This window comes from Callorhinchus milii, unplaced genomic scaffold (genome assembly GCF_018977255.1).
Source record: "Callorhinchus milii isolate IMCB2004 unplaced genomic scaffold, IMCB_Cmil_1.0 Scaffold9, whole genome shotgun sequence".
NCBI classification, from domain to species: domain Eukaryota; kingdom Metazoa; phylum Chordata; class Chondrichthyes; order Chimaeriformes; family Callorhinchidae; genus Callorhinchus; species Callorhinchus milii.
This window is the reverse complement of record NW_024704750.1, coordinates 22455599-22483235: the sequence shown is the minus strand read 5'-3', so window position 1 is coordinate 22483235 and position 27637 is coordinate 22455599. Positions and strand designations below refer to the sequence as shown.

The following is a 27637-nucleotide window of genomic DNA, read 5'->3' as shown; positions in this document are numbered from 1 at the left end:
ACCGTTTGTGGGACGCTGCTGTGCGAAATTGGCTGCTGTGTTTCGCCCGCAAAATATACAGTTAATTTATTTTACAGTATATTCTGTGAAGCGCTTTGAGACGTCTCGATGACATAAGTATTATTATTATAATAAGCAGGTGATGAGATAAAGTGGGTCCCCTATTCACATTTTAAATGGTAAGGAAATATTTACAGCTTGATGATTATACATATAAGCCATGATATGTGTAACGTTTATACGTGATATAAACCAGGATCTTATTATCAGGAGTTCAACATACACTGAACTCATTTCTATCAGTGCTAATGAATAAATGATAATAATAATCCTCACATCTGATATAGTGCCTCAGTGACTCTTCGAGACTGATTTGCATCAGTAGAAGGTGTTGCCTAGATTGGACCGAGTGTGTGTTCTGTATGTGGGCACCAGGTGAGGACGGGATTGAAATAAAAACTGAAGTCGCTAGGAATACGCAGCAGCATCTATGGAGAGAGGAAAGTGGGTTAACGTTTCAGGTCGATGACCTTTCGTTAGAACTGGGGGCTGTTGGAAGGAAGCAGTTGATAAGGACAAGCAGAGAAAGTGCCAGGGAAAGAAAGAGAAAGGAAGAAATTTAGGTGGAGGACGGGAGATGATGAGATCAGAGGTGTTGTTGGTGCGAGACAAAAGAAGGCAATAGTAGGAGATTGTCCAGAACTCTGACTGTCCAGTGCCTTGGGACGTCCTCCCAACATGAAAATCTCTATACTAATATAATTTTGTTTATCAAAATAGCAGGATCTTCCAACATTCATCCAGTTTATTGTCTTGCCCTAAAGGAATCTTAGTGTGTGCCGTAGAACCGTAGAGATAGCACACAGGAAACCTTTCAGACCATGGCTCCAGGGAGAGTGGGATTCGAACCAGCAATTCTATCCACCACACCACCTTGGGCACACTTCATAGGAGGTTTCTACCCGACTCTGTGTAGATGGATCAGTTATGGCAGGAGGCTGGTATCATGTTCTTTCCTTCTGGATCCTGGCTTTGGATTCCAACCAGACATATGGGATGAAAGCCTCTCTCTCTTTCTCTCTCCCTTCCTCTCTCGCGCGGTCTCTCTCTCTCTCTCATGAGTTCGGTCAGTGTCTGCCATCCAACCCATCTTTAGTACGGATTCAAACCACACAAATTGGCTTGGTAATGCCACTAAGTTGTCAGCCTGACTCGGTGAGACTGCAGCGATGGCAGGTGGTTAGAAGTGAGAGCGTCAATTCACTTGGATGATCCTGTGAGCTTGATGCTTAGACACATTTGTTGGGGGCAGAGCAGAGGAAGCTTTATCCTGTGTTTACTGCCATGTTGTACTTTGCCAGGCAGAGCTGGAGGCCAAAAGTTGGGAGNAAAAAAACACTGACAGACGCTTAACGTCACTGAGCAAGTTATAATAATCCTGGCATTTGATAAGGCGTCTTATTATGTCTTCGAGACGTCTCAAAGCACTTCACATAACATGTGGGCGAAACATGGCAGTGCCCACAGTCGTGGATTGAGTGATCACATTTTGTTTGAGGGATTAGTACCTCCGGAAAGCGATTCACCAATCGACGAACACCCGGGTTCCTATTTACTGCGAGGTAAACAGAGGCGAGTGGAATAAGGAAACTTGCCTAAGGTTTGCTCTGTCCGGGAATCAAACCCAGATCCTCTCGCTTGCGAGGCGAGCGCTCTAACCAATACGCTACAGGACTCCCAAATTGGAAAGGTTATACAATAAATACATTTTATTTGGTTATGGTCTTTGCCGGGTGTCAAATGGACCATTGGATTATCGATCAGCTCTAACAGCCTGGCTCAGTTGACTGTGTTCTCACCTCTTGTGAGTTCAAGCCCCTGTATCGAGACTTTGAGCTCACAATCTAAGCTGATACTCCAGTGCAGACTGGGGGGGGGGGTGGTATGCTTCATTAACAGAGGTGCTGTCTTTCAGCCACCTTCCCCTCCCACCCTCACCACCGGTTCGGAGTCAGGATCCGCCACTGTTAAGCACTCTGACACGGCGGAGATGGACTAATTGATCAGGGACAGCATCATACCAGGGATAGCATTCACTGAGTGCCCAAGGGAAGAGAGGAGGGGAGGACAAAGGGGAAATAAGTCCTGATGCATTGATAAAACAATTATACTTAGACAGAAAGACATTCCTTGTGTGTCTACGTCACCGCATCACAAAAATAGGCCACATTCAGCTAAGTGCTGTGTCTAGTAGCTATGGCAGATATTACTCATATATATTATTACTCAGATATTATATTATTATTATATATTCCTATATCAAATGCAAGGATTATTATTATATTAGTTACGGCAGATATTACTCAGATATTACTCCCTGGCATCTCAACTTCACATCCACACCTTACATTTCTGCGTCAGGGGTTCAGGATTGTAATTCCGTTTGATGAAATGCACATACATTGGGTGGAACATTAGCTGGACAACCGATGTCCCACAGTCAACAAATCAACCACTAAAATTGACCCTGTGTCGATAAGACCCAATTTTGTAGAATGAATCAACAACGTCATTCAACCCGTCAAGGTCATTGTTCTTTGATAATACAACAACAACATTACCCTAACCTTAACCCTTAGGGTTATCCTCCAAAAAATGATCCGCCAATTGACTAAGAACCGGGTTCCTACTTACTGCTAGGTGAACAGAGGTCTGTGGAGTAAGGAAACTTTGCCCGGGAATCGAACCCAGGTCCTCTCACTCGCGAGCTGTGCGCTCTAACCACTGAGCTACAGGACTCGACTTCACGGTGACTTAGAGTTATCGTCAGGCAGTTTTATCACAAAGCTTACAATTGGCAGGATCTTGGAAAATCCTTAGATTCAGCCTTTATTTAGAAGGTTTTCTGCAGCGCTTAAAGAAAAATTGGCTTCCAAATTAAGACTGAAATTTTTTTAAAAAATCATGAATGAAAAATGTGAGATATCACCGTGTGCAACCAGATCCTGTTTATGTCTACAGATCTCTACACTGGGAATCCCGTATCGTGGTGGTTAGCTCGCACGCCTTGCAAGCGAAAGACCCGGGTCCGATTCCTGGCTGGGGTGAAACCTTAAATCGAGTTTCCTTACTCCACATGCCTCTGTTTACCCAGCAGTAAGTAGGAACCCAGTTTAGTCGCTTTCCAGGGGTAATAATCTCTCCAAAAGAAAAAAAATTTGATCACTCAATCCACAAGGGCTGTGCGGAATTGGCTGCCACACTTTGCAGTCAGTCGATGTAACACGATGCTATTAAATGCAAGTTCTTCCTCCCGCATCTTAAGTGGTGTCAAAGAGGAACACAAAAAATATACAGTCAATTCACTTTACAGTCTATTCTGCGAAGCGATTTGAGAAAAGCGATATATCAAATGCAAGGATTTTTATTAAAACTGTGGCAAAGAGATCGGCATTCATTTTACCTCGAGCATTCCTTCTTATGTTAGTCGTTTGTAGTGTCCTCTCTCTGTATAGTTCTTATTCAGATTGAGTGAACCAGACATGACTCAACTGTCCATTTGGTCTGTGTTCAATCCATTGCGGAGTGAACTCATATAATGTTCACATCAAGCAATTCTGTATGCTCTTTGATTTAGGGTTCCCCAGGGAAAACGGTACCTTCTACAGGTTCAATTGCTCATTGTGCGCTGCCTCACTCTTTGTTACTATGTTCCCCGGCCCAACGACTGAGACCTTGAAACTAACCACAATGCTCAGTGACGCCCATAGTTCTCCGCTAGGCTCCTGGGGAACACTCCATCACCACCTGAGTGCCCCAATTCCAGGTCGGACATCATATAATAACAATCATAATCCTTTGCGTTCAATATAGCGCATTATCAAGCAGTTGTGGATTGAATGACTTTTCTTTTAAGGGATTATTATCGGATTATTACCCCCAGAACGCAATCTGCCAATCAACTAACAACCAGGTTCCTTACTTTCTGCTAGGTGGCCAGAGGCATGTGGAGTATGGAAACTTATCTAAGGTTTCGCCCTGCCAGGGAATCGAACCCGGGTCCTCTCGCTCGCGAGGTGAGTGCACTATCAACTGCACACATCAATGCTGGCGATAGTAACCAGGACGTTATATTCCCATGTTCTACCTTTCATTGGATTCACCCGCTATTGTCTGTCAGAGGTCAGTTAGTACAGTATCATCTTTCACTTTAATTAGTCGTTCTCAGTTTCGGCTTCTCTGTAACCTCGGCAGGTGGTTGTACACTAAGCTATTATTAATAATATTTAACAAAAGTACACTAAACTGTTAACAATAGCGCTTGTATCTTGCTTCAGGGGGACTGACAATTCTGTTCAGACTTAAGAGAAATATTCATCTTTTGCCCACAAAACATAGTCGATTCATTTTACAGTATATTCGGTGAAGCACTTTGAGACATGTGATAAGGCGCTATATTAAATGCAAGGATTATTATTATTATGACACGCTTCAGCTACTAACAGCAATCACTGTACTACAATGTCACAAGTGCACATAAAATATACATGAGGGAGAAGGGAAGAGAAGCGTATGGGAGGCATGAGCAGAGACTCATGTGGATTATAAACATAGGCACGGACTAGTTGGGCTCAATTGCCCGTTTCCATCATGGCATGGCTTTCACTGAATACACAATCTGCTGCAACAAGTTATCCGCTTCACTTTTCGTGCAGTCTCTCCTTCTCTAAGCTTTTCATTGTGACTTGCAGCTCTCAGCTACCCGACAAACATCTCAAGCTATTTGAGCAGAGATCACTTGGATATCCAGGCTCATTTCTTCCCCGTGGCTTGGGAAGCTGGGGACAATTTTAGCAACTTTAACACTGGGGCTATGCCAATCTGGTCACTTGTCCACTCAGTTATGCACTGAAGCCCATTTAATTCAATGAAACGCTGAAGGTCCCACAAAGTCAAAAAGTGAATAGAAATATACACACAGGAGTGGCCATTCAGCCCCTTGAGCCTGTTCCACCATTCTATTGTTATGATGAACCTTTATAAAACACCGGTTAGGCCTCAGTTAAAGACTGTGCTCAGTTCTGGGCCCCACACTTTAGGAAAGATGTCAAGGCATTGGAGAGGGTGCAAAGGAGATTGACCAGAATGGTACCAGGAATGAGGGACCCAGTTATCAGGAGAGGTAGAGAAGCTCGGATTATTCTCCTTGGAGCAGAGAAGGTTAAGAGGAGACTTAATAGAAGTTTTCAAAATTATGAGGGGATTCAATAGGGTGAAATAAGGAGAAATTATTCCCACTGGCGGGCGAGTCGGTAACCCGATTTAAAATAGTTAAAAGAAACCGAGGGGAGGTGAGGAGGAATTGTTTCCCACAGCGAGTTGTTGGGATCTGGAATGCATTGCCTTAAAGGCTGGTGGAAGCCAATTCGATAACAACTTTTAAGAGAGTAGATAATTATTTGGGGAGGACAAGTTTGCAGGGCTATAGGAAGAGGGATTGATTCGGATACCTCTTTTCAAAGAGCTGGCACAGACACGATGGGCTGCATGGCCTCCTGAGCTGTATAATTTACGATTCCATGAATGAGTTTGAAAGAGGTGGTGGGGAGGAGGGGGTAAAACAAGGTGAGTTATCTAACACAGGAATAGACCAGACTAATTCTGCAAGTCTATCATTTCCAACACACGGAGGATGGCAGTCCATTTACTGTTGTTACACACATTGGCTTTACTTCAAGCCAATTTCTAATCCTACTCTTTCCCGCAGGGGATGAGATTGTGCAACCGAGAGGCGAGTACTGCTATTAAGTAATTCCTGCCATGAATCAAAGGTAGATAAGTTACATTGCAACACTAATGTGGCTTGGCGTTGCTTTCCAAAGGATTAGCTGCTTTAAATATCAACATGCAGTTATCTGTCCATCAATCGTCACATACATTGGTATTAATTTAAGCATTTGAAAGGGATAGACACTTGGAAAGTAGGTTATTGAGATATTTGGACATGGCAGGAATACAAGACTCCCAAGTTAGAGCTGCAGATCAATTCAATGGGTACATTTCGGATGTGGAGTCGTGTAGCGAGAGGATCCAGGTTCGATTCGCGGGCAGAACAAACCTGAGGCAAGTTGCCTTACTCCACACGCCTCTGTTTACCTTGAGGTAGATAGGAAACCAGTTGGCAGTCAATTGGCGGATCGCTTTCTGAAGCAATAATAGATATGTACTTATTAAGTCGTATTGTAGATGAGAAATAATCAGTTTACTCCAAATAAAGGTAGACGACACCGAGAAATCTTCAGAGACATTAAATCACAATGGTCAAGCAGTCAGATAATTGCTGTTAAAATGTTGATTTCTGCTGAAATTGATCTCCCTGCATGGTGTGGTATGGCGTTTTACCCACAAAATAGTCAATTCACTTTACAGTATATATTCTGTGAAGCTCCTTTGAGACCTCAACGATAAGGCGTGGTAAGGCACTAGTTCTATCAAATACAACAGCTTGCCATAAGGTGGCATTTGTAAATTAGTATGCAACCGCAATAATTAGTATGCAACCGCAATAATTGAAACACTGGTCAACTACAAGTAATTTGACGACTAGAAATGCTTGTGCACGAGCATTTACCACAGTTTTTTTAAACCCTCCAAAAGAATTAAGCGTAAAGAGACAGTCAGTCACCCAGCAATTTGTTGCTGAAATTAAAAGTCGTGTGATGTGGCTCCCGTCAGTCTACAAAATCAACCCAACAGCCATGAAAAAGTTAAGTTAATGGTCTTTTATTGGAAAAAAAAGACTAGCATTTACAACTTGGAATGGACATATTTGTAATTTGCTCAACAGCCATGTCGTCATTGTGCTGAAGTCCTATGTAGATATATACTCTGACGGCTCCAAGTTATGGTACAGAACAGAAGAGACATGAGAGTCCAAGACGCTCCCTTATCATAGTAACTTTTAAAAATTCAGTGAACGGCTACTGCCTGACATCCGTTTCACAATAGTGCAATGCAGACAAGTTAACCAAGTTTATACAGACATGCCATCCATTCGTTTTTTTTTTTAATTTATCTATTTATTAAGATCTTCAAACCTGGTAATTTGTGAGCACACGGTTAAGTATGAAAACAATTCCACTCCAGGGACTGTCATGTAATTACAACCTTCTAAGCAACGGTGGTTTGTTTTTTCGCTTGCCAAGGCATTCAAAAAAATATCAACCCAACCAACTTCAGAACAATCATCCCCATTACAATATACAAACTGGAAAAAACTAAACTATTCCCACAAAGAACATAAAAGTGGAATCAACAGAGCCAGGCTGTGCTCAACTGTCAAGCTGCATGCATGAAAAACTGGCCAGCCTAAACAGTGTATTAATTAGCATGGAACTTCATAGAGTCCAAGTGCTTGTTTTGTTTTGAAGGTAGTACAAGTTTGACTGATGCATGGCTTGAAGATCTCTGGGGACAGGACCACTGATCATTACATGCAGAGTTTGTGGACAGGTTTTTTTTTGTTGTTTTCTTTGACATTCAGTAACTTTTTGCTATACAGGAACAGAATGAATAAATGAACATTTTGCAAGAGGTAAGTAAAAGATTTCAACTGTTTTTTTTCTAGGAAGGGGAAAGGTAATGAACGTCTTCATTTTGCAGTCATCATCTGTACGAATTCTGTGAGGGGAAACAAAAAGGATTTTAAGAATCAGCACTAAACTCAATTCTGAGGCAGCTTTTGAAAAACATGAATTTAATTTCACCTCGACTCCCCCCTTCCCCATTTTCTGGTCACACCCAAGTCCTTCCTCTTCGACCGTGCCTAGTCACCTCACCCTACCCTTGACTTCAAAGTGCCTGAGACTCTACCCTACTTGAGGAGCGCTATATAAATTGTTGTTGATAAAGGCCACTGCAGACTAGTGCATTCAAACAATTAGCAATAGATTTCTATTTTAGTGACAAAATGACCTACTTTGTAACATCTTATTAAAACATTCAGATAATTTCTGCTGGAACAAGTAGAAAGCTGATGACTGGTACTAATTTGTGGTAGATTGATGGGTAGGTGAGTAGGAGGGAGAAGAGATAAGCATGTTGTGTATGGAATGCTAGAACATGGGCAAGACATTATTAATGTCCTGTTATGGTCAACAAGAGAACAAAACCAGAGACTCTACAATCTGTTCAAAAGATACACATTGCCATCTCTACCCATGTAGAACCATTTAATGTGCGACTGATCGTGGGAGCAACTGCGAAGGACAGAAAACAAGGCAGTTCTGCATAGCTACATATGGCAAAGCTGTATGTACAAACATGCAGTCTGGGAATTGTTATTAGCCACCAGCTAGGCAGCAGCCCTTGAATCCACTTCAACTATTCCTTGGGACAAACAAGTTTATCAGCAAATGACTAAAGCACAGCTGAGAAAGATAACAAAATCTCTCTCTCCTGAACCAGCAGCAAACAATCCACAGCACAGACTGATGTGGCGAGTGCCATTTATACTGTAGTGACAGTGAACCTGGGTGCGTACACCACTTTGGAGTTGCTAATAAACATCATCAGAAACAAGGGAATGGATTAATTGTCAAATCACTGTACATGCATAAATCTTTCTTCCACTTATCCTTGAGAATGCTGGGATTCAAAGTTTCAGGGATATCAGTAATGGAGCTCTCCTGTAGGTTGCTAAAGCGGCTGTGGGTGGAGGTGTTGATATCGTCACCCACTCACTTTCCAGTGGGTGGTCCTGGACAGTGATCAGGAACAAAAATCATTGCTGGCTTCTTTCCCACCCTAGTACACACGGCAGTCAACTGTATCCCTACCACCATTTAGTCCAATGCCTGAAGATAGGCTTTCCTTTGCCTCATCTCAACTGAAGTAAATATAGCCATGTTGGTAGAATTGGGGACTTAGGGTGAGTGATCTTTATATCCTCAAATCTATAAATCACATTTACCTCTGCTCCTCTTGAGAGAACCACACAGAGGTCAGCTAACTCAGCACATCCTGGGATCAAAGGGGAGGGGAGTCTTCTCTGAAGTCTTATTACCCACCACACCACCGGTGGGCCATTAGGAATGTTTTTTATTCACCGTTTTATTTCAAATGGACTTGGACAACTTGCACAAATACCTTTCCTATATATCAGAACTGATATTGCAATAAGCTGCTAATATTTGTGGATGTTGCAGGACTCGTCTGGGCTCCAGACATTTAAAGCCAAACAAAACCGGTGCAAAAACATGCAGATCTTCCAGTTTTGCGTTCATTCTCAAAGTTGTTGGTTCTCTTTCTGAACGTGCTGCTGATCTGCATTTGTAGATCCGGTGCTTTAAGATGGGTTCGCCCTGGGACTTTTTGGCCACACGATGTGTTACGGTTGGTGAACCCAGCTCGATTCTTGCCCTATACAATATTTGGATCTCAGCTGGAGCAGCAGAACACATTGGCTTCAATATATGAGGCTCAAATGGGAAAGGCAAAAAATATTCCTGCTCTCAATTCCAATCCAACGGGAATATGTATGGGCAGAAATACATAAAAGACCCACACAAGAATGGTCACTAGGTCAGGTCTGTTATAACTCAGCTACAGTAGAGGTCTGTTATAACTCAGCTATTGGGATCCATAAAATCTCAGCTCTTCCACATTCACTGCAAAGGAGTGCACAACTGTAGCGAGATGCAAAAAACTGAATTTCAGGTCAAGTTGTGTCCCTCACACCCTGGGCGCTGCTGCATAGAACAAGGCAACACAATGAACCAAAATTTGGCTTTTGTTCAAGTGTGTGGAAGCTAAAATGGCCAACTTCCAGGGCATTAGGTCACCAGCAACACCACTTCTGCACATTGAACATATGGCACACAAGGCTCATTGACCGCCTGATCTGGAAGTTGGCCATTTGGGCTTCCCATACCAGCTGGTGATGAAGTGGGGACATGAATTTCAGATATTTTGTGCAATTCAGGGTGCGAACCCAAAATCTAACGAAGCGCTTTACCTTCTGCTTATATGCAACGAGTGTAAAAATCAAGGACTGTGGGGAAAACCTATAATTGGATGTGATCAATGTAACAGAGAGCTTTGTGTAAGGGTCAGCCACTACATGGTCCACTGGGAGAATATTTAGTCCCCTGCAGCTCAAGGGTAGAGAGGTTCTAGGAGATTTAATAAGTCTATCAACCTCAGGAAGCATCCTGCCCTAGAGACAACTATTCTGTGGGAACATTAAGCTACTTGCACCAGTGCCAATATTGTGGCTGAAAATATGCAATCAAATATTTGACAAGCCAGTATTATACATTTTACCACTACGGGAGAATGTCAACTGTTGTACGTCCCTTCATCCTAACCACTAGTTTACGCCTGCCAGTTTCAGATGGAAGGAGTGCAGAGATAACCACTCACCTTCATAGTTGACTTGGCCATCTCCATCAATATCTGCTTCTCTAATCATTTCATCTACTTCTTCGTCTGTCAATTTCTCCCCTAGGTTTGTCATAACGTGACGCAGCTCTGCTGCACTGATGTAGCCGTTACCATCCTGCAAACGGTAAACATCCTTCAAATTAGCATCATAAGACTGGAAAATTGCTTTTACACACATGCTAAGTTTGTGATCTTATCTCCAAGCCTCTAGCCCCCCTCAAAGTGAAAGCCCTCACATCAATGCTCTGGGATCCTACACTGCGCAAGGGGTGCTATATAAATGCAAGTTGTTGAGGAGGTATTAATAGAATACAAAGTTACATTTATAGCACCTTTCGTGTAGGGAGCATGTCATGTCAAGTGGTGATCCAGGTTATATCACCACTTTCATGCAAGTGAAGTCTGGCAAGCATCTCAGCATGATCCCAGATCAGAAACACCTGGTGATCTGCTAAACATATTCAAGCCCTTCCATTGCAGCAGCTGTCACTAAATTGCTGTGCCACGAGTCACATTTAGATAATTGAATCAAGATCTTAGATTAGAAAGGCCTTCCTCTATATGGGTGTTTATAAAAAATCAATTTTCCACCAAGCAATAGGCCAGGACCTTTGTTCCAGTCCAAAGCAATCAGACTTCCCTGCCAAGCCAGGCATGAATCACCCAGGGAGGAGATAGGCAACCATCTCATTAGGGAGGAGGGTGAAACACACTTGACATTGGTACTGAGGGTGAAAACTGCATGAATATCCCTTCTTAACAAGGCAACCAAAAATTGCATTTTCTATTAATGCTTTTAGAATAGAATATTTTTTAATGAAATGTCTTTCGTCCACAAAATACACGTCAATTAACTTTACAGTATATTCTGTGACGTGCTTTGGGACGTCTTGAAGATGTGGTAAGGCTCCATATCAAATGCAAGGATTATTATTTAACGTGCATCAACCAGATTAACTGAAGGGTCTTCTTGGCTTTAGTAATGAATGCCACGTGAACTGGAAAAGCTGATCAGTTTGGAAAAATGTAGGTAAATTGTACCAGTTTGACTTAAGTAAAAATGTGCAGCTACAATCTCCCCTGGGTTCCCAATTTCAGTTGAGTCAAGGAGGGAATTCATGCATCAGCTGATTACAACTGACAGTGGGGTCGGGTCACAAAAGCAGAACATTTCCAGGTATAACTGGTGCACAGGTTTAAGGGAGTGGAGAAATAAAAATTCTTAAAATTGCTGTACTGGGAATAGTTCCTTTTGAAAGCTTTTATCCCAGATATGCCACAGACTAAAAATATTCTAGCGTTTCGCTCCTGGACTTTCTCAAGTCTCTGAACGGGTGATGACTCACGGGTAGATTTCAGTTAAAGACATTTGCACCAAAACTTGGCATCTCAGAACAGAAATGGCAACACCCAGAAAGCTAATCCGAATTCAAATCATTCACTGATTAAGATGGACAGGCCACAAATGTCTACTTAATCGGAAGTATGAAGCTGAAACCAGTAACAGGAATGTAATAACAATTTTATCACAGCTATTGAATATTTCCCATACCTTGTCAAATACACGGAACGCCTCGCGAATTTCTTCCTCACTATCTGTGTCTTTCATTTTCCTGGCCATCATGGTCAAGAACTCAGGAAAGTCAATAGTTCCATTACCTAAAAGAGCAAAAGAGATTTTTTTAACAAGAGACTACTTTGGTAAGTGTGTAATCTAAATTTGCTACCAGTGCAATCTATCATGGAATTCAACACCTCGAAAGACAGTTGTTTTCTTGTTACTCTTGTAAATAAGATATTGCAAATATAGTCTACACATGGCAAGACTAGATTTTGCATATAGCATTCTGATAGAATATATACAATCCTGTGGTGCACAATTGCGGAACGGTCTAAATGTTAGTTCACATTTACAAATTAAAGCTACCCACTTTCCATATTAGATAGTGACCCCTATGCACAATTTTCATCTGACCCAATTAAACCATATGATCAAATCTCATTAAATCAGAAATAGATTCTTCTGATATTATCCAGAGATTTGCAATGAACGGGTTCATAAGAATCAGGCAATTATATTCTTTTAATAGATTTTAGTGTGCTCCTTTTAATTGCACCGTTAAGTACAATTCCACCTTAACTAACTTGTCTTTTAATTCAGATTTTTACCTGGTTTAGGTTGCATCAAAACAACTTTATCCAGAAAGACCTCTCAAATCAACTGCAAGGTAACAAGCTGCAAGTGGTTATTTACAATGATAAAATTTGTTCCGATATCCTCTTCTTCCATGTATCTGCTGCTCAAGGACCTATCAAGTGAGAGACTAATCTAGTAATCTCCAGAGATGGTCTGGGAACCCAATCAAAGAACAGAATAAACCTGCATTCTGCCACCCCAAGTATTAGAGCCCTAAGACACAGCCAACAGTCCAATTCCTGCTTTCTGTAGAATATGTAGGACATTTTGTAGCAACAGATACAATTTGTGCCTGATGGGGACATTTTAGTAGGCCATCACTACCAGATAATTTTTACTTTTTGGAGATTTACATTATAGATGCACTGCTGTTTCTTAAGAGTCTCCAGGTCCTACCACAAGGAAACTGAGCATACATTGCCTTCCAGGATATATCCCACTTGCCTCTGTGTGGAAATAGATTAAAAAAACAATAATTGTAGTAAATCAGACTAAACTTCCAACCAATAGCCCATCACCAGGGTGAAATAACCATTTGATGTAACCTGATGCAATCCCTCTGGATTCTCACTCGCCGTGAAATACAAATTTGTATTCAATATTGTATTGATTCCTAGTGCAAACTCTGTTAAGTCTTCAACAACCCAGGTCATGCTGGCCAAATTGTATTCCTGGAAGTGCTTTATATTAATTTCCAAAGTAAGATCAAGCAATCCAAACCCAGTAAAACAAGGCAAACTGTGGCCCACACCAAACTGATTTGGTGTCTGGACTGGTGCATTCAGCAGAAACAAAGTACATGCAGTCAGACAATTTGCAGGACTGATTTGAGTTATTGTTCGCAGATCTTGAATACTACAGTGGAACCAGGAAGTCAACATACATCAGTGCTGCCCAATATACAACAATTGGTTTTAATGCAACTGCAAAGCAGTGACATTCAATATAATTAATTATCAATAACAAATAAAGAAATTCAGAAATGCAGCCTTAAAAGAAATTCAACTGCTTAGGGAGTCCAAGCAAATATCAATTCCTTAACCTTTAATGATGAATCTAGTTTGTGCATCCAGATGACAAGACACTGACATTTGGGCTCAGTGCATTTAATAATAATAATAATAATCCTTGCATTTGATATAGCGCTTTTCACGTCGGGAGGACGTCCCAAAGCGCTTCACAGAACACACTGTAAAGTGATTTGACTGTATATTTGTGGGCGAACGCGGCAGCCAATTGCACACAGTAATGTCCCACAAACAGTCGTAGATTGAAAATGACCAATTTATTATTGTTTTTGGTTTTGGAGGGATTATTATTAGGCTCTGTGTGGAGTAAGGAAACTTGTCCAAGGTTCCGCCCTCTGCCTGGAACTGAACTCAGGTCTCTCAGGTCTCTTACTTTAGATTTAGATAATTTTGCCTCTTAACAGGAATGCATAAATTCCTACAACACAACAGAGAACCCTTCCAAACATTAATTGACCACTGAGGCATATGTAATGGTGTTTCCACCTTACCTTCAGTTGCTGGAAGCAACCAGGGATGGACCACCGAATATGGAAGTTTCATTGGGGTACTGCCTCATTTAAATTAGTTAGTTAAATTAGTTTCCAGTGACATGATTGCGAGCTAACACAGAGCATAGTGTATGAAAATCACTACTCAACTTTTCATGCATTCGTTTAAAAAAAGAAACTTCACACCTAAGTTAAGATCAAGTTGCACTGAATTTGGAATAAAATGTTTTTAATTCCTCAGGCAGCTTTTCAAGGTTTGATGTTGGCAAGAAGTTTGCTATTGTGCTGTTCAGATACTGCTGAGTGAATGCCAAATATTAACCGCTATGCGACAATCCACTTAAGTCTGACATTACCCAGTGGCAGGGCTGCTAATTCATCAGGTACATCTTTGCTCATCAATCAGAAGCAGCAACATGAAGCCTAGAACTCAGCTCAATATTAAGTCGTAGATACTTTGAGATCTTTTAGCTTCATCCTAACAGAGGTACATATTACAGTACCTGTTATTTCCTTTGCTTTCAGATCACTAAGACAAAATTTATTTTTTAATAACATCAATCACAGGCAAATAATTATGCAGCCTTTTACACTTACAATTCTTGCCCTTGATTACAGCACATTATCACATCATCAAGATGTCTCAAGCACTTCATCGTAAAGTGTACTGACTATTTTGTGGGTGAAACGAGACAGCCAGTTTGTGCACAGCCATGTCTTAGACAGCCATGGAGTTATTGACCAATTTTATTTGGGGAATTTGGTGACCAGGAATGGACGAGAAATGCACTTCTTTTTTCCCCCGAATGGAGCCATGGGATCTCTAGCATCCACCTGAAAGGGAAGATGGGACCTCGGAATAACATCCTCACTCGAAGGACGGCACCTCCAACATTACAGCACGCGGCAGCGTCTTAGACTAAGTGATTCCAAGTCCCAATTTGGGGCTTGAACCCACAACCTTCTGACTCGGAGACAAGAGTGCAGAAATACAATTGCCTGGGGCAGTTTGGAGTAATTCTGCTCAAAATCACAATTTGCATTGAACTTAAGAGGCAGAATGCTCTATGTCAAATTGCCTCAAGTGCATCACATAAATTGGGAAAACTAGTAGCTAATCTGGAAAAGCATTTTCCCATAATGATGTAATCTTCATTCCTACATTGCAGCCCACAGCTTCCAAATGAGCAACAGCTCTGCTCACACTTCCTTTGCAGTCACCAGTCCTATCCTTGAACTCTTACAAACCCATCTGCGACATTACTTCCAGTTTCACTGCCTTAAAAAAAACACAAGCTTGAACACAAGCTTGCTCAATATATTTTCCTTGCTTGATGTCTACCACGACATTGTCAAAATGTATTGGTGCGAACCACCGCAACAGGGATAACAGGACCTTTGCTTAGCGTAACAAAGGAAAGCCTTGAGAATACAGCTCTTTGTATTGCAAACATTCTGAGTATAGAGTATACTCCCAATCGGCTGAGGCAGTGCTCCAATACTGTCTGTATGATAAACCGGACACAGCATTAACCCAGCAGGATATCAAACAAGTCAAGCCCAAACCATCCCTAACTGGGTAGCCATAACACGCCTCCCTCAAACAGCAAGTTATTTATTCGTAAATAGCGGAAATACAATTAATCCAAAACAAGTTTCAATCAGCTAATACATAAATTTGGAATTTAAAGAATGACTTGAATGTTTGCGGCATTTTCCGCTCGTTTCCAGTTGTCTAAAAAATGAATATGAATTGAAGTTTTTGGATGTCATTCTCGGTTCTGCAATGCACTCTCAAAGACTGCAAAATTGACAACTATTCTGGAGTTAAAATTCAATGGCATGGTAAACAGGTTTGTACTGAAATTCTGAAATGAGGGTAAATGTTTAATATATCTGTCCCTATGGCATGTTGGATCTTTCCAATGAAAATTGCATGTAAACCTGTCAGGGAAATGCTACTTAATTAGTTAATGTTGGCTATCTCCTGTCACAATTACCGCTCCTCACCTCCAGTCTGGTTACACACTGCAACCTTATCAGTCATTAAGCACAATGTACCTCAGATTTGTTTCCAAGGCCAACCAAACTGCTACTTTAAACAATTTGAAATTAAGCTCATCAATGAGAATATCTGATCTAAAATAATGCATTCAACATATCTTGGACAATCACCAGCACACCGCCAGTTATTTAAAATTTGTTTGTCCTCAAGTACAAGACCATAGCATTGATCTCCCAGGAACAGTGAGTTGATACAGAAATCTCACTGATCCATCAACTGGTTTCTCCACTACAGCAGATAAAGTGTGCTCCAATATAATTTATTAATGCCATTTCATAAGCTTTTTTAAAAAGGCAGTGAAACTGGCACATTTTGCTACATTATTTTCATGCAAGACAACTTAAGCTGTGTCCTGATACAAACAGACACACCTAGTAACCAATAAGTAAGATACAATTTACTGTGGGAAAGAATTATCCCTAGAGTAATAGAAGCCCAAAAGGTTAAGTATTAAAAATGTCACGCGCAGCTGCCAAATGTCAAGTGATAAACAAAAACAGGCCTTATGAATTATTTTTCACTCATGTGAACCAGCCATTCCACTAGGCAGGGTCATTGGATCTCATTCCCACAGAATAACTCAATATTCCAAGTAAAGAAAGTTTACAAAATGGAAATGGCTTACATTTTATTCATTCTATGCGATTAAAAACTACCTCAGACTTAATTGTATTTCATGTGCAGAATAAGCAATCACCCTTTATGATCATCCTCATCCCTAAACAAGTTACTCAGATAGCATTTAAAATAGCTAAGAGTTCAACACCTCTGTATTGCCTTCTTGCCTGCTGGTCTGCCATCTGTAAAGCTGCACTTAATTAAGTGAATAAACACAAAATACGAACCATGGGCACTGTATATGGGATGGCTCAGGCATTAATGCGAGCAAAAGCATTAGCAATATTAAAGTGCAATAATTTGATTGCATCAGTTTTTTGTGAAATTAATATTCAATGGTTGAGACTTACCATCAGCATCAACTTCATTTATCATGTCCTGCAACTCTGCCTCAGTTGGATTCTGTCCCAAAGACCTCATGACAGTCCCCAGCTCTTTCGTTGTGATGGTGCCATCACCATCTTTATCAAAGAGGGAGAATGCCTCTTTGAATTCTGAAAAACAGGTTAAAAAAAAATTAGTCAATGGGCACAAGGAATATTTTGGCATTTAAAGAGATTAAAAGGCCAAGTCTCAACTCCACACAAGATTATTGGCATAGCAAAACTTTGAACATCCTAGTAGTGTACAGACTGTGGCCCAATTTTCAGACATTGGGTCACATATTCAAACAAGACAAGAGAATTTAAAACTACAGAACTGTGTGACAAAGCGGTCTTCAAGAAGCCAGGGAAGTGGTAGGAGCTCCATTTTTTTAAAGAAAGAATCTTCTTTCAACCCTTTTCCCATTAAATGGCATCCTGCAGTACAAAAAATAATTCCACAAGCTCACAGTGGGGTGGGCTGTAAAACAAACTTTGCTCTACATCAATTCAGTGAGATTGCCAAAGTTGATATTATGGTCAAAGTACTGAGATCAGCATATCAAATCCACATGATCAAATCTGAACAGCCTTAAGGGGATTGGCTGCGTGTTTATATTGTAACCTATAGAAATCAGCATGCACAGGTCCATAATAGCTGGTTAGCAGCTATTAGAAGAATGGATGCTGGTCAAATGCTCGAAGAAACCAGGTCTTGGAGCAGCTTTCCATTGTGAACAAATGCTCAGTTATAATCCTCGCATTTGATGTCTGATCACGTCATTGAGACGTCTCGAAGAACTTCACAGGATAACCTGTGACGTCCCACAAAAAGCCATGGAGTGAGTGACCAAAGTTATTTGGGGGATTGTTGGCCAAGTCACCGGGAAAAACTCCCTTCTCTTTTCGACCCAGACCGAACCTCAGTTTAATGTCTCATCCAAAGGACAGCATCTTCATCAATGCAGCACATCCCCAGCACTGCATTGGAGTGTCAGCTAAGAGCATGCAATTTCATTTTATCGAAGGATAAGAAAGGCTTGGGGGTATTCCATGCAGGCTCCATGAACCTTCATTCAGTACTTAGGATCACCAATGTACAACAATATCCCTCAATTCAGAACTAAATGTTTGGACCACAATTAAAGGCAGTCCATTTGTTCCAAGCCACTTCAGATAGAGTAGAGGCATTCACAGACTTCATGATCACAGCAAGAAGTGATGAATCTTCAGGTGACATACAATGGCCAATGGAAAATAATCACTTAGGACAATATCACTTTTCACTAACGGTATATGCTGTCTTGTCTTCTCATTGAAGCATTAAGAATTCATCTTGCCATTTCATTAAGTTTACATGGAAGCTAAGTGTAGACAAAAAAAGTAATTTATGAGCCACATCAAATACAGCAGCAAAGATAAATAATTCTGAGCACTATCAAAATGTCTCAGAGCACTTCACAGGTAAGTGCCATCAAATGTAGTGACTTTATTGGCAAGCACAGCATATAACTGTGTTCAGCATACAGCCAAGTCCAAGAAAGTCATGAAAAATGTGACCAATATATCTGGTGTATTATTCAAATAATGCTATATTTCATCCAAAGACTGCACCAGCAACATTCTCATAGCAGACAGGTTGAATAGCAAGCACATATCCTGAACACAATTGTCTAACAGAATAAGATGCTTAAGACCAGAAAAGTTACCAATCATTAACATTAGCACCAACTATTTTTTCTTGGGTTAGGCACCTACATAATCCAAAATCACCAAGGCAGCAATGTGTAGGGGTGGAAACCGACCGATACAGTATTACAAATCTAATAGGAATGGAAATGTTACCTTCAACTAGCGAGAAATACAAAGTGGTAAACACTTTGCGCCGAAGATATTTGCTGAGCTTGAATATCTAATCCAATTCCTCGTCAACAATTTACCAGGTCACAACTATACTAATAAGGAAAGGATGACACCAATGCTCTACAGTGAGCAGAGGCATCAACGACCCATACAATTGAAAGCACCTGGTTTGGGCCCCTCAAGTCCCAAAAGTACCAGTGAGAGATCCAGTTGTTTCTAAATTTCCCTCAAGTTCCAAAGGGACATTCAGTACTCAAAGCCAAACAACAATGAACCAAAACAAAAGGTTGCTAGAGAATTAGCTGCTCTAACAAAGTATTTAGGGGAATTTCTTCCAACTACACGGATCTCCATCAATAACTGCCACAGTGTGCACAAAGACCAGAGCCACTCATTGGGCTGATTTTAACTAATCTCTTCAGTCATGCACCACTCCTGGATAGTGCCCATTAGGTGACTTCCATTTTTTCCACCAGTGAAAAAATGTCTTCCCATATGATCAGTAATTCAAGGTCGGGAAAACAGCCACAAGAACTCGACTGCTCTGGTACTCTGGAGCCCCAAAAGAATACATTTCCATAATAGCTGAATTTCTAGCCACCATTCTAAATAAACCGAGTAGACAAAAATTTGAACACCAACCCAACAATCTCATTTGATAGCATAAAGATTCCAGTAACAAAAGATTTGCATCTAACAACAAATTACATTTGTACACCGCCCCTCACATCGGAAAGACGTCCCTAAATTCACCTACCAGCAATCTGTTCCTCAGTCAGCTGGTCAGCCTGTAAGACACAAAGGTTAATGTTTTAATGAGATGAGTAAGACATAATCAGTAATGTTAAGTTCATATTTATCATCAGAATATTTTCATATTGATAATCAGAATGCTTACAATCAGATTATCAAAACCTTGTTCACCCAACACTTACACAATGTTAAATCCCATCTCATATTACAAATCTGCTTCCAGTCAAACAAGTTAATAGTCAGTAATAAGGGGTTAATAGTTCCATAACTAGTGCACTATTGCAATAATCACTTGTCCAACTGACAAGCAGAATTCCACCTCACGTGCAAAATGTCTATTCTCCAGGAAGGGTTAGGGCCATTTTTCATCATTCACCCTCTGTACTGCACCTCCTACTGGCAGAGGAGATGCAGCAACATCAAGTAGGCAAATTACTGTAGTTAGCCATTTCAGATTGCTCTACTCACTGCAGGTGGGAAAAGAAGTATTGGAAACAATAAGATTGTTTTAGATGCATAACAGATGGACCAAAAGGAAATTCCATGGAAGCTAACCAGAATTTATACCATAATGGGAATGAAAGTGTAATCCTCCATTGAATGTGGGTTTATAAAGATAATGACATTAACTGCATCACAGTATAAAACTAATGCTATTGTCTGCAGACAAATTTCACATTGTAAGCATCCACTGGACATCACTTGGATATAGCTCAATATCACCCTTTTAGGCACATTTATTAATAAATTATTAATAAATGTGCCTAAAAGGGTGATATTGAGCTTTTTATCCCAAACTTTTTAGAGAAACATCTCAAAATCAAAAACAGAGGAAAACACGATGAGGATACTTTCAGTCACTGCAATGCTTCACCTTGATTGCGATTTTCAAAGATGTTCTGAGATTCAAATGTCTTAATTTTAAAGATCCTGTTGTGTTTATTGTATAAGTGATCACGAACACTAATTGAGTTTAAGAGGCCTTTAAAAAAATTACAGAGGCCTTCCAATGGCACTTTCAGAGTTCACATTAGACCTGATCAGGTAGAGAAGATTAGTACTCGTCACCATTCAATTTTAATTCTTCATGCATTATGCACAGATGAAATAAAGTCCTTTCTTTGTATAAGATTCATAAAACACCTGCTTTCTTCATTAGCTTGCTTGGCACGACATTGCAACCTTATTTTGGTTTAATACGTAACCTAGCACATCCACATCTCATTGCACATCCATGTGCAATCCACCTGTGCAAAAAAGCCGTAAAGGCACATCTAATGAGACATCAGCGCATTAACTTGAGTGCAGATGACATAACTGCAGCGACAAACCGGAACACACATCCGTTCGTTTAAAAAAAACACTCAATGCAGACAAATATGAAACTACGCAATACTCTGCTTTGCTGGTGGCATGATCAGCGTCGATCGGGGGAGGGGAAAAGTGAAGCAAGTTTACAACACATTTTCTGGGCTGTGACTCTCTCGCTGGGCGGGTACAAAGGTCCAATTCCACCAATTCTGTAAGCCGATGGGCCTCCGAGATAACCAAAGGGTAATGTCCGATGATGAATGCAATCCTGGAGATCAAGTACGCTGATAAACATTTGGACATGAAAGACGAGGGTTTTTTCCAAAAAAAACCATCCCGCACACAAACAACGCATACAATGCGCATTCAGAATCGTCATGAAAGAGCCCCAAAACGACCACCCTGGGGACACATGTAATAATACTTGCATTTGATATAGCGCCTTATCACGTCGTTGAGACGTCTCAAAAGCTCCTGACAGAATTTTATATATACATTTTTTAAAAAACCTGATGATTTTACAGCACCGGGCAATAAAAAGCTGCAGATGGGTGAACGCGAGGGAGGGGTCGGGCAACGGGTCGGGCTCAGAGAAGGCAGAAGTGGGTGAAAAAGAGAGGCAGGGAGGCGAGCAGCCACCGAGGTAGGACGCAAACTTAAGGGCATCCATCCGTCGAGAGACTTCGACCGTCAGCGATTCCGCGTTAGCCACGCGTTCAGCTCCCGTCAACTCCGTCCCCGAGAGCAACAACTGGCGACCACGGCGGCTTCCAGCGAAATCACACGTTTCATTTAAATTCAAATACAAATAAATATACGCATATAGATATATATATACACACACACATACATGTATATATATATATATACACATATAAAAAAATAAAACCAGCTTCGCCTCCCACAGCCCAGAGGAGGTCGGAAAGGTAAGCGAAAGCAACAAGACGGTGGTGTGGGTGTGTGAGTGTGTGTGAGAGGAGGACGAGGGGGGAAAAAAGCCTCTATAGTATTCTTTAATAGATTATATATAAAAAAATAAAATTAAAACCACCGCCGCCTCCCACCCCCTCACCCTACACGAAAGAAAAACACACACACACACATATATATATATATATAATTTTTTTTTAAAAACCCGCCCGGGAGCGATCAACCAAACCGCTCGGCTGAAAAGCTGAAGTAGAAACTCGGCAGTTTTTTCTCTGCTCCCGTTCAAACCCAAACCCAACCCCAACCAAACCCCAACCCCAACCCCGCGTCTGGTCCGTCCGTTACCGCGAGCGGCCATTTTGTCCACTTCGAGGGGAGGAGGAGAGGGAGAGAGAGAGGGAGAGGGAGAGGAGGAGGAGGAGGAGGGGGGGAGGGGAGGGGACGGGAGGGAAGGGGGGAAAAAACGACCGTTTTCCCATTCCCGCTTTTATTCGCTTCCTTTTCAAACCCCGAGCGGACAACCGCCGGCCACGGCGGGCGGGGACTGCTACACATCTGGAGAAAATATATAGCTATATATATATACACACATACAGATAGACATATAGACGCACATTTCCCCCCCCTCAGAAGAAGCCGCCGGCGCCGGGGAGCCCAATACGTACCATGTTGAGTCGAGGGGGGAATGCGCGCTGTGGAGCGGATACGAGCAGCTCTCGTCCGACACCCGAGACCGTACCAGCGCCGACTGCCGCCCGCCGCCTCCACTGCCCGCTTCATATATATACTGCGTATCCCTCCGCCGCCCCTCGGCCAACCCCTCCCCCCCACCGCCACCACCACCGCGAACGCCGCGGCCGACCCTCCTCCCCTCCCCCCTCGGGACCCCCCCGCCACCCACCCACCTCGGCCGACGGGGACGCGCGGCGGAGTGTCCACCCCCCCCACCCCCCGCCCCTCCTCCTCCCGAGAAAGCACGTCGGCGAAGCGCGGGATTATTTTCCGGCGGCGTGGGGTTACCATGACCACCAGGGCTGAGTGATGAGGCCTCCGGTTGGCGCGAGGAGAGGGGGAGGAGGAGGAGTGTGTGGAGGGGGGGGGGGGCTGTGGATTTGTTACGCTCCTTCTGATTGGTCCAAGCGTACCTGCAATGGGTGAGCGGATGTGCCGAGCGCTCGCATTGGTCGCGGGGTACCTGCAATGCGTCAAGCTTTGGACATGATGGTTGTGTTTGGTGGAGGAGAGGGAGAGGGGGAATGAGAGAGGGAGGGAGGGAGAGAGAGAGAGAGAGGGGGAGGGAGGGAGGGAGAGAGAGGGGGAGGGAGGGAGGGAGAGAGAGGGGAGGGAGGGAAGAGAGAGGGGAGGGAGGGAGAGAGAGAGGAGAGGGAGGGAGAGAGAGAGAGAGAGAAGGAGAGGAAGGAAGGAAGGAAAGAAGGAAGGAGAAAAAGATAGTGAGGAGAGAGGGAAACAGTGAAGATTTGAGAGGAAGGAAGAAGAGAATGAGATGAGGAGAGAGAGAAAGAGAGAGAGAGAGCGCGAGAGGAGGGAGAGAGTGAGTGAGGAAGGAAGGAGGGAACAAAGGAAAGTGAGAGGAGGAGAGAGAGAGAAGAAGAAGAAGAAGAAGAAGGGGTTGGGGGGAGGGTGCGAAATACACCTGTGCCTCAGGCCGGGTGGAACCCGAGTAAATGACCCGCAAACTTAGATGGGGCCGGAAACGCTGAGCAAAAGGACCGAATCACGGCCACTCGTTGGCTTTTCGCGACTTTCCTCTCGTTTCTAATTGTACCGATCGCCGCGGCTTCTGCTTCTGTTGCTCTGCGCCCTTCGCCTTGGCCGGCGCGGGCCTCGCCACGACGGCGATCGTCCTTGCGTTTGACGCAGCGCCGTGTCGGCGGCGTCAGAGCGCTTGGCGGGATTCTCCTGGTCGAGCGGGCAAGCCGACTCGGGCGCCGCGACGGCAAAACATAACTAGCCGTGAAGCGAGTGGCCAATTTTATCTGGGGGGAGTTATCGTTCAGGACCCCCGGGGAAAACTCCCCTTTTCGTGCGGTGCCACGGGATCTTTGATACCCAGCCCCTTGGTTTAACATCTCTTCCCAAGGATGGCACCTCCCAACAATGCAGCACTCCCCCCACCCCACCCCACCCCACCGCCCACCCCGACATTGTATCGCAGTGATCTCCACTCGAGAAAGAGGAATAAAAAGAGATATACCTTGTGTCTTATTTGAATTAGAACTGACACCGACTGAATGTTAGAGTTGAGCGCTGTATTTTGGAGTTAAAGTAATGTGCGGATCCCTGACTGTCCACCTTAGGACGTCCCGTCCTCCTGACATGAAAGGCGCGACACGAATAATTTGTTGCTGTGGTGGCTCTTCGGTGGCAATGTTTGGCAGGTGACATCCGACTGTGGCGAGTCGGTTCATTTTAAATTTGGCACGATTAAGAATTCTTTCAAATTGTTTATTATTTACACTGCTCTTTGATTTTACTCCCATTGCAGCACAGAGCAGATTTTTTTGATGCAGGGAATTAGGAGTTTTAACAGTAGAGCTCAGTCTCATGTTGGCACAGGAAAATCTGGAGACTGAGAGAGAGAGAGAGAGTGTTCAGGTGGAACTCATGTCATGAAGACACCTTTTTTTAAATTCTAGCTTTCACTCACTTTTCTCTGCTTGGGTCCCCTCCGCTGATTTCAATCGTAACACTAATAACAATAATACTTGCATTTGATATGGCGCCATATCAAATTGTTGAGACATCTCAAAGCAGTTCACAGAATATACAGTACAGTGAATTGACTGTATATTTTTGGGGCAAAACGTAGGAAGACCCAAAACATGGATTTCTCCATCACACGCAAGCCATATCGTTCCGGCCACATCCTTCTGCAATTTCATCTTTCTTTCACCAAAACAATTTCAAGGGTCAGTCGATCAGCCGGTGAATCAGACGTGGGTTCAATCAAGGTTCGTGTCATGGAGTTCAGCTCATAGTCCAGACTCACTCCAGTTGCTGCATTGCTGAAGGTACCATTCTTTGAATGAGATAATAAACAGAGGCCCTGTCTGCCATTTTGTCAGGTGGGCATTAAAGATCCTGTGACAATATTGGTTAGAGGATTCGCCTCACGAGCGAGAGGACCTGGGATTGATTCTTGGGTGGGGCGAAACATTGGACAAGTTTCCTTAATCCACAAGTCATTCAATCCACAACTGTTTGTGGGACACTGCTGTTCGCAATTGGCTGCTGAGTTTCCCCCACAAGATATAAGTCAATTCACTTTACGGTATATTCTGTGAAGCGCTTTGAGACGTCTCGAAGACATGATAGGGCTCTGTATCAAATGCAAGGATTATTATTATTGAGAAAAGAGGATAAGCCTCTCTAGGTGGTGTCCTGACCTACAATCCTTAAGTTGGTCATTTACCTCATGGTGGTGAATACTACGCACAAAATGACTGATACATTTGCCTATAAAAGTAACGACTAAATAAATCGATTTGAGACCTTTCAATCTGATAAGGCACTATGAAAATGCAAATTATTTTTGTTGGATTTCTTTATGTAAGAAAAGGTTCCCTATTGAGGAGTGTTCAGATTGTTACTGTATTTAGAGTGGATGTGAGCAGAGACTCTACATTATAATCAATTGCTAGACTGCCCCATTATTAATCCTTCAGCGAATTAATTAATTGACATAATAATTTCTGTCGTTCAAGACACAAAGATCACAAGAGTGATTTGCATGAAGAAGACCCTTCGGTCTATTTGATCTCATCCTTTCAGAATATCCACCCTACTGTCCTCCCATCGCAGCTCAAGCTGTTTCTTAAATGAACTGCCTTTGTCGTCTTGTTGCCTTCGCAGAATCAAACAGAACCTTAAAAGGAAAGAAGCATCATTCAGAGAGCTGCTGTGTAGACTTCACGAAGATTTGCTTAGCCTATTTTGCCTCCATCATTTCAGTGGCATGGGGAGTTAGTTAGCTGTGCAAGCCGAAACAGATGATAGAAACAGCTCAGTACAAAGATTTAATTACTGAGTGAGCATCAATTGTTACTTTAGCTGCTAAACTATGCCTAGAAACATGCACACAAACAGGGATCCAATCTGCCAATCTGTCACAAATATTTTCCCTTTATTTGGTGAGCCAGCACAGGATCAATCAAAAGGACAAAACAGCATCAATCAGGTTCCTAATATGTTTGCAAATGTTTGTTACATAGTGATAATTACAGACAACAGCGGACCATTGGTCAATCTCTTTACCCTTCCAACTTCTCAAAAGTTTACTCCAACATATTTAGTGATATACAGACTCTGAATCATAGAATCTTAAAGCACAGAAGGAGGCCATTCAGCCTATTGTGCCTGTGCCGGCTCTTTGAAAGAGATATCCAATCAGTTCCACTCCCCCCACTCTTTCCCATTAATCTGCATTTTTTGTCTTTTCAAGTATATATCCAATTACTTTTTGAAAGTTATTATTGAATCTGCTTCCACCGCACCCTTTTAGGCAGAATTCCTTTTATCTTCCAGAACTATTTCCAGTTCGTATTTGAAACCCTTCCTTGCTCGACCACATGTGGTAGTTTGTTCCAAATGTCAAACTCTTTCACGAAGGTAGATTGTCATGCATGATTATTATTATTACTTCTAATCTGTCTTGTTATCCCTATTTTGAAGTTCTGTCCCTCTGAGCTCCCCCCACTACCAAGGTTCACCTGGCAAGTGCCCATTGTATTAAACAGTCTTAAGGAAGGTCTTAGGTTCAATCCATGGTTTATATTGAGTTAACAACACAAGTAGGCTGTCAGTAAGAGTACACTGTAGCCAGGGAGAGGACAGGTCAGTCAGGATTGTCACCCCTGTTGCAAAGTGTGCCTAATGTGGATGTTGGGTGAGGGCTTTGCAATGATTCTCAGTCCACAAAGACTGGTGTATTAATTCCTTTATTCTCAGCTCATAATAATAATAACCATAATAACTCCTGCATTTGATATACCGCCTTATCACATCGTCTCAAAGAGCTCACAGAACTGTAAAGTGAATTGACTGTGTATTTTGAGGGTGAAACGCACCAGCCAATTGCTCACAGCATTCCAATCATAACCCACACACCTTGGCTCTCTTGCCAGGATCCCTTTCTACTCCTGCTTCAATTTTGTTGGCGCTTTCTTAACTTCTTAAAGCAATATCCTACAGGCATAGCATACTGTTCTTGGTCAAATAGCCTGTGGTCAACTCTCCTTGTCTCAGTGCACAGATGAACACTTGGGCAAGGTACAAGCAGAACAGCAATGGAAGAAATCTTGTGAAAGGGAACAGTGGTTGAGGCAGAATCCTACATGAGCTTTCAAAAGGGAACTGGATAGATATCTAAAATAAGTAATTACAGGGCTATGGTCAAAGAACGGATAAATGGGACTGAAGAATTTCTCTTAAAATAAACAGGATGGGCCAAATGGCCTTCTTCTGAGCTATAAATTTCTACGGTTCTATTATTATAAAAATCAATGTAGAGAACATGATATTTTGAGTGTCTGGACTACTCTCTATTTTTGACAGAG

The 27637-nt window shown here is 42.3% G+C and overlaps 1 protein-coding gene across 1 annotated transcript; it reads right to left on the bottom strand.

The window, feature by feature from the left end:
• Nucleotides 1–7057: 7057 nt before the first annotated feature.
• On the bottom strand, nucleotides 7058–22856 carry calm1a (calmodulin 1a). The gene is made up of 6 exons (XM_007910124.2): nucleotides 22727–22856; nucleotides 19825–19855; nucleotides 17193–17336; nucleotides 11996–12102; nucleotides 10423–10558; nucleotides 7058–7680 (listed from the first exon to the last, which is right to left on the bottom strand). Exons 1-6 carry the CDS (start codon nucleotides 22727–22729, stop codon nucleotides 7652–7654), a joined length of 450 nt encoding a protein of 149 aa, XP_007908315.1. The 5' UTR covers nucleotides 22730–22856; the 3' UTR covers nucleotides 7058–7651.
• Nucleotides 22857–27637: the final 4781 nt, after the last annotated feature.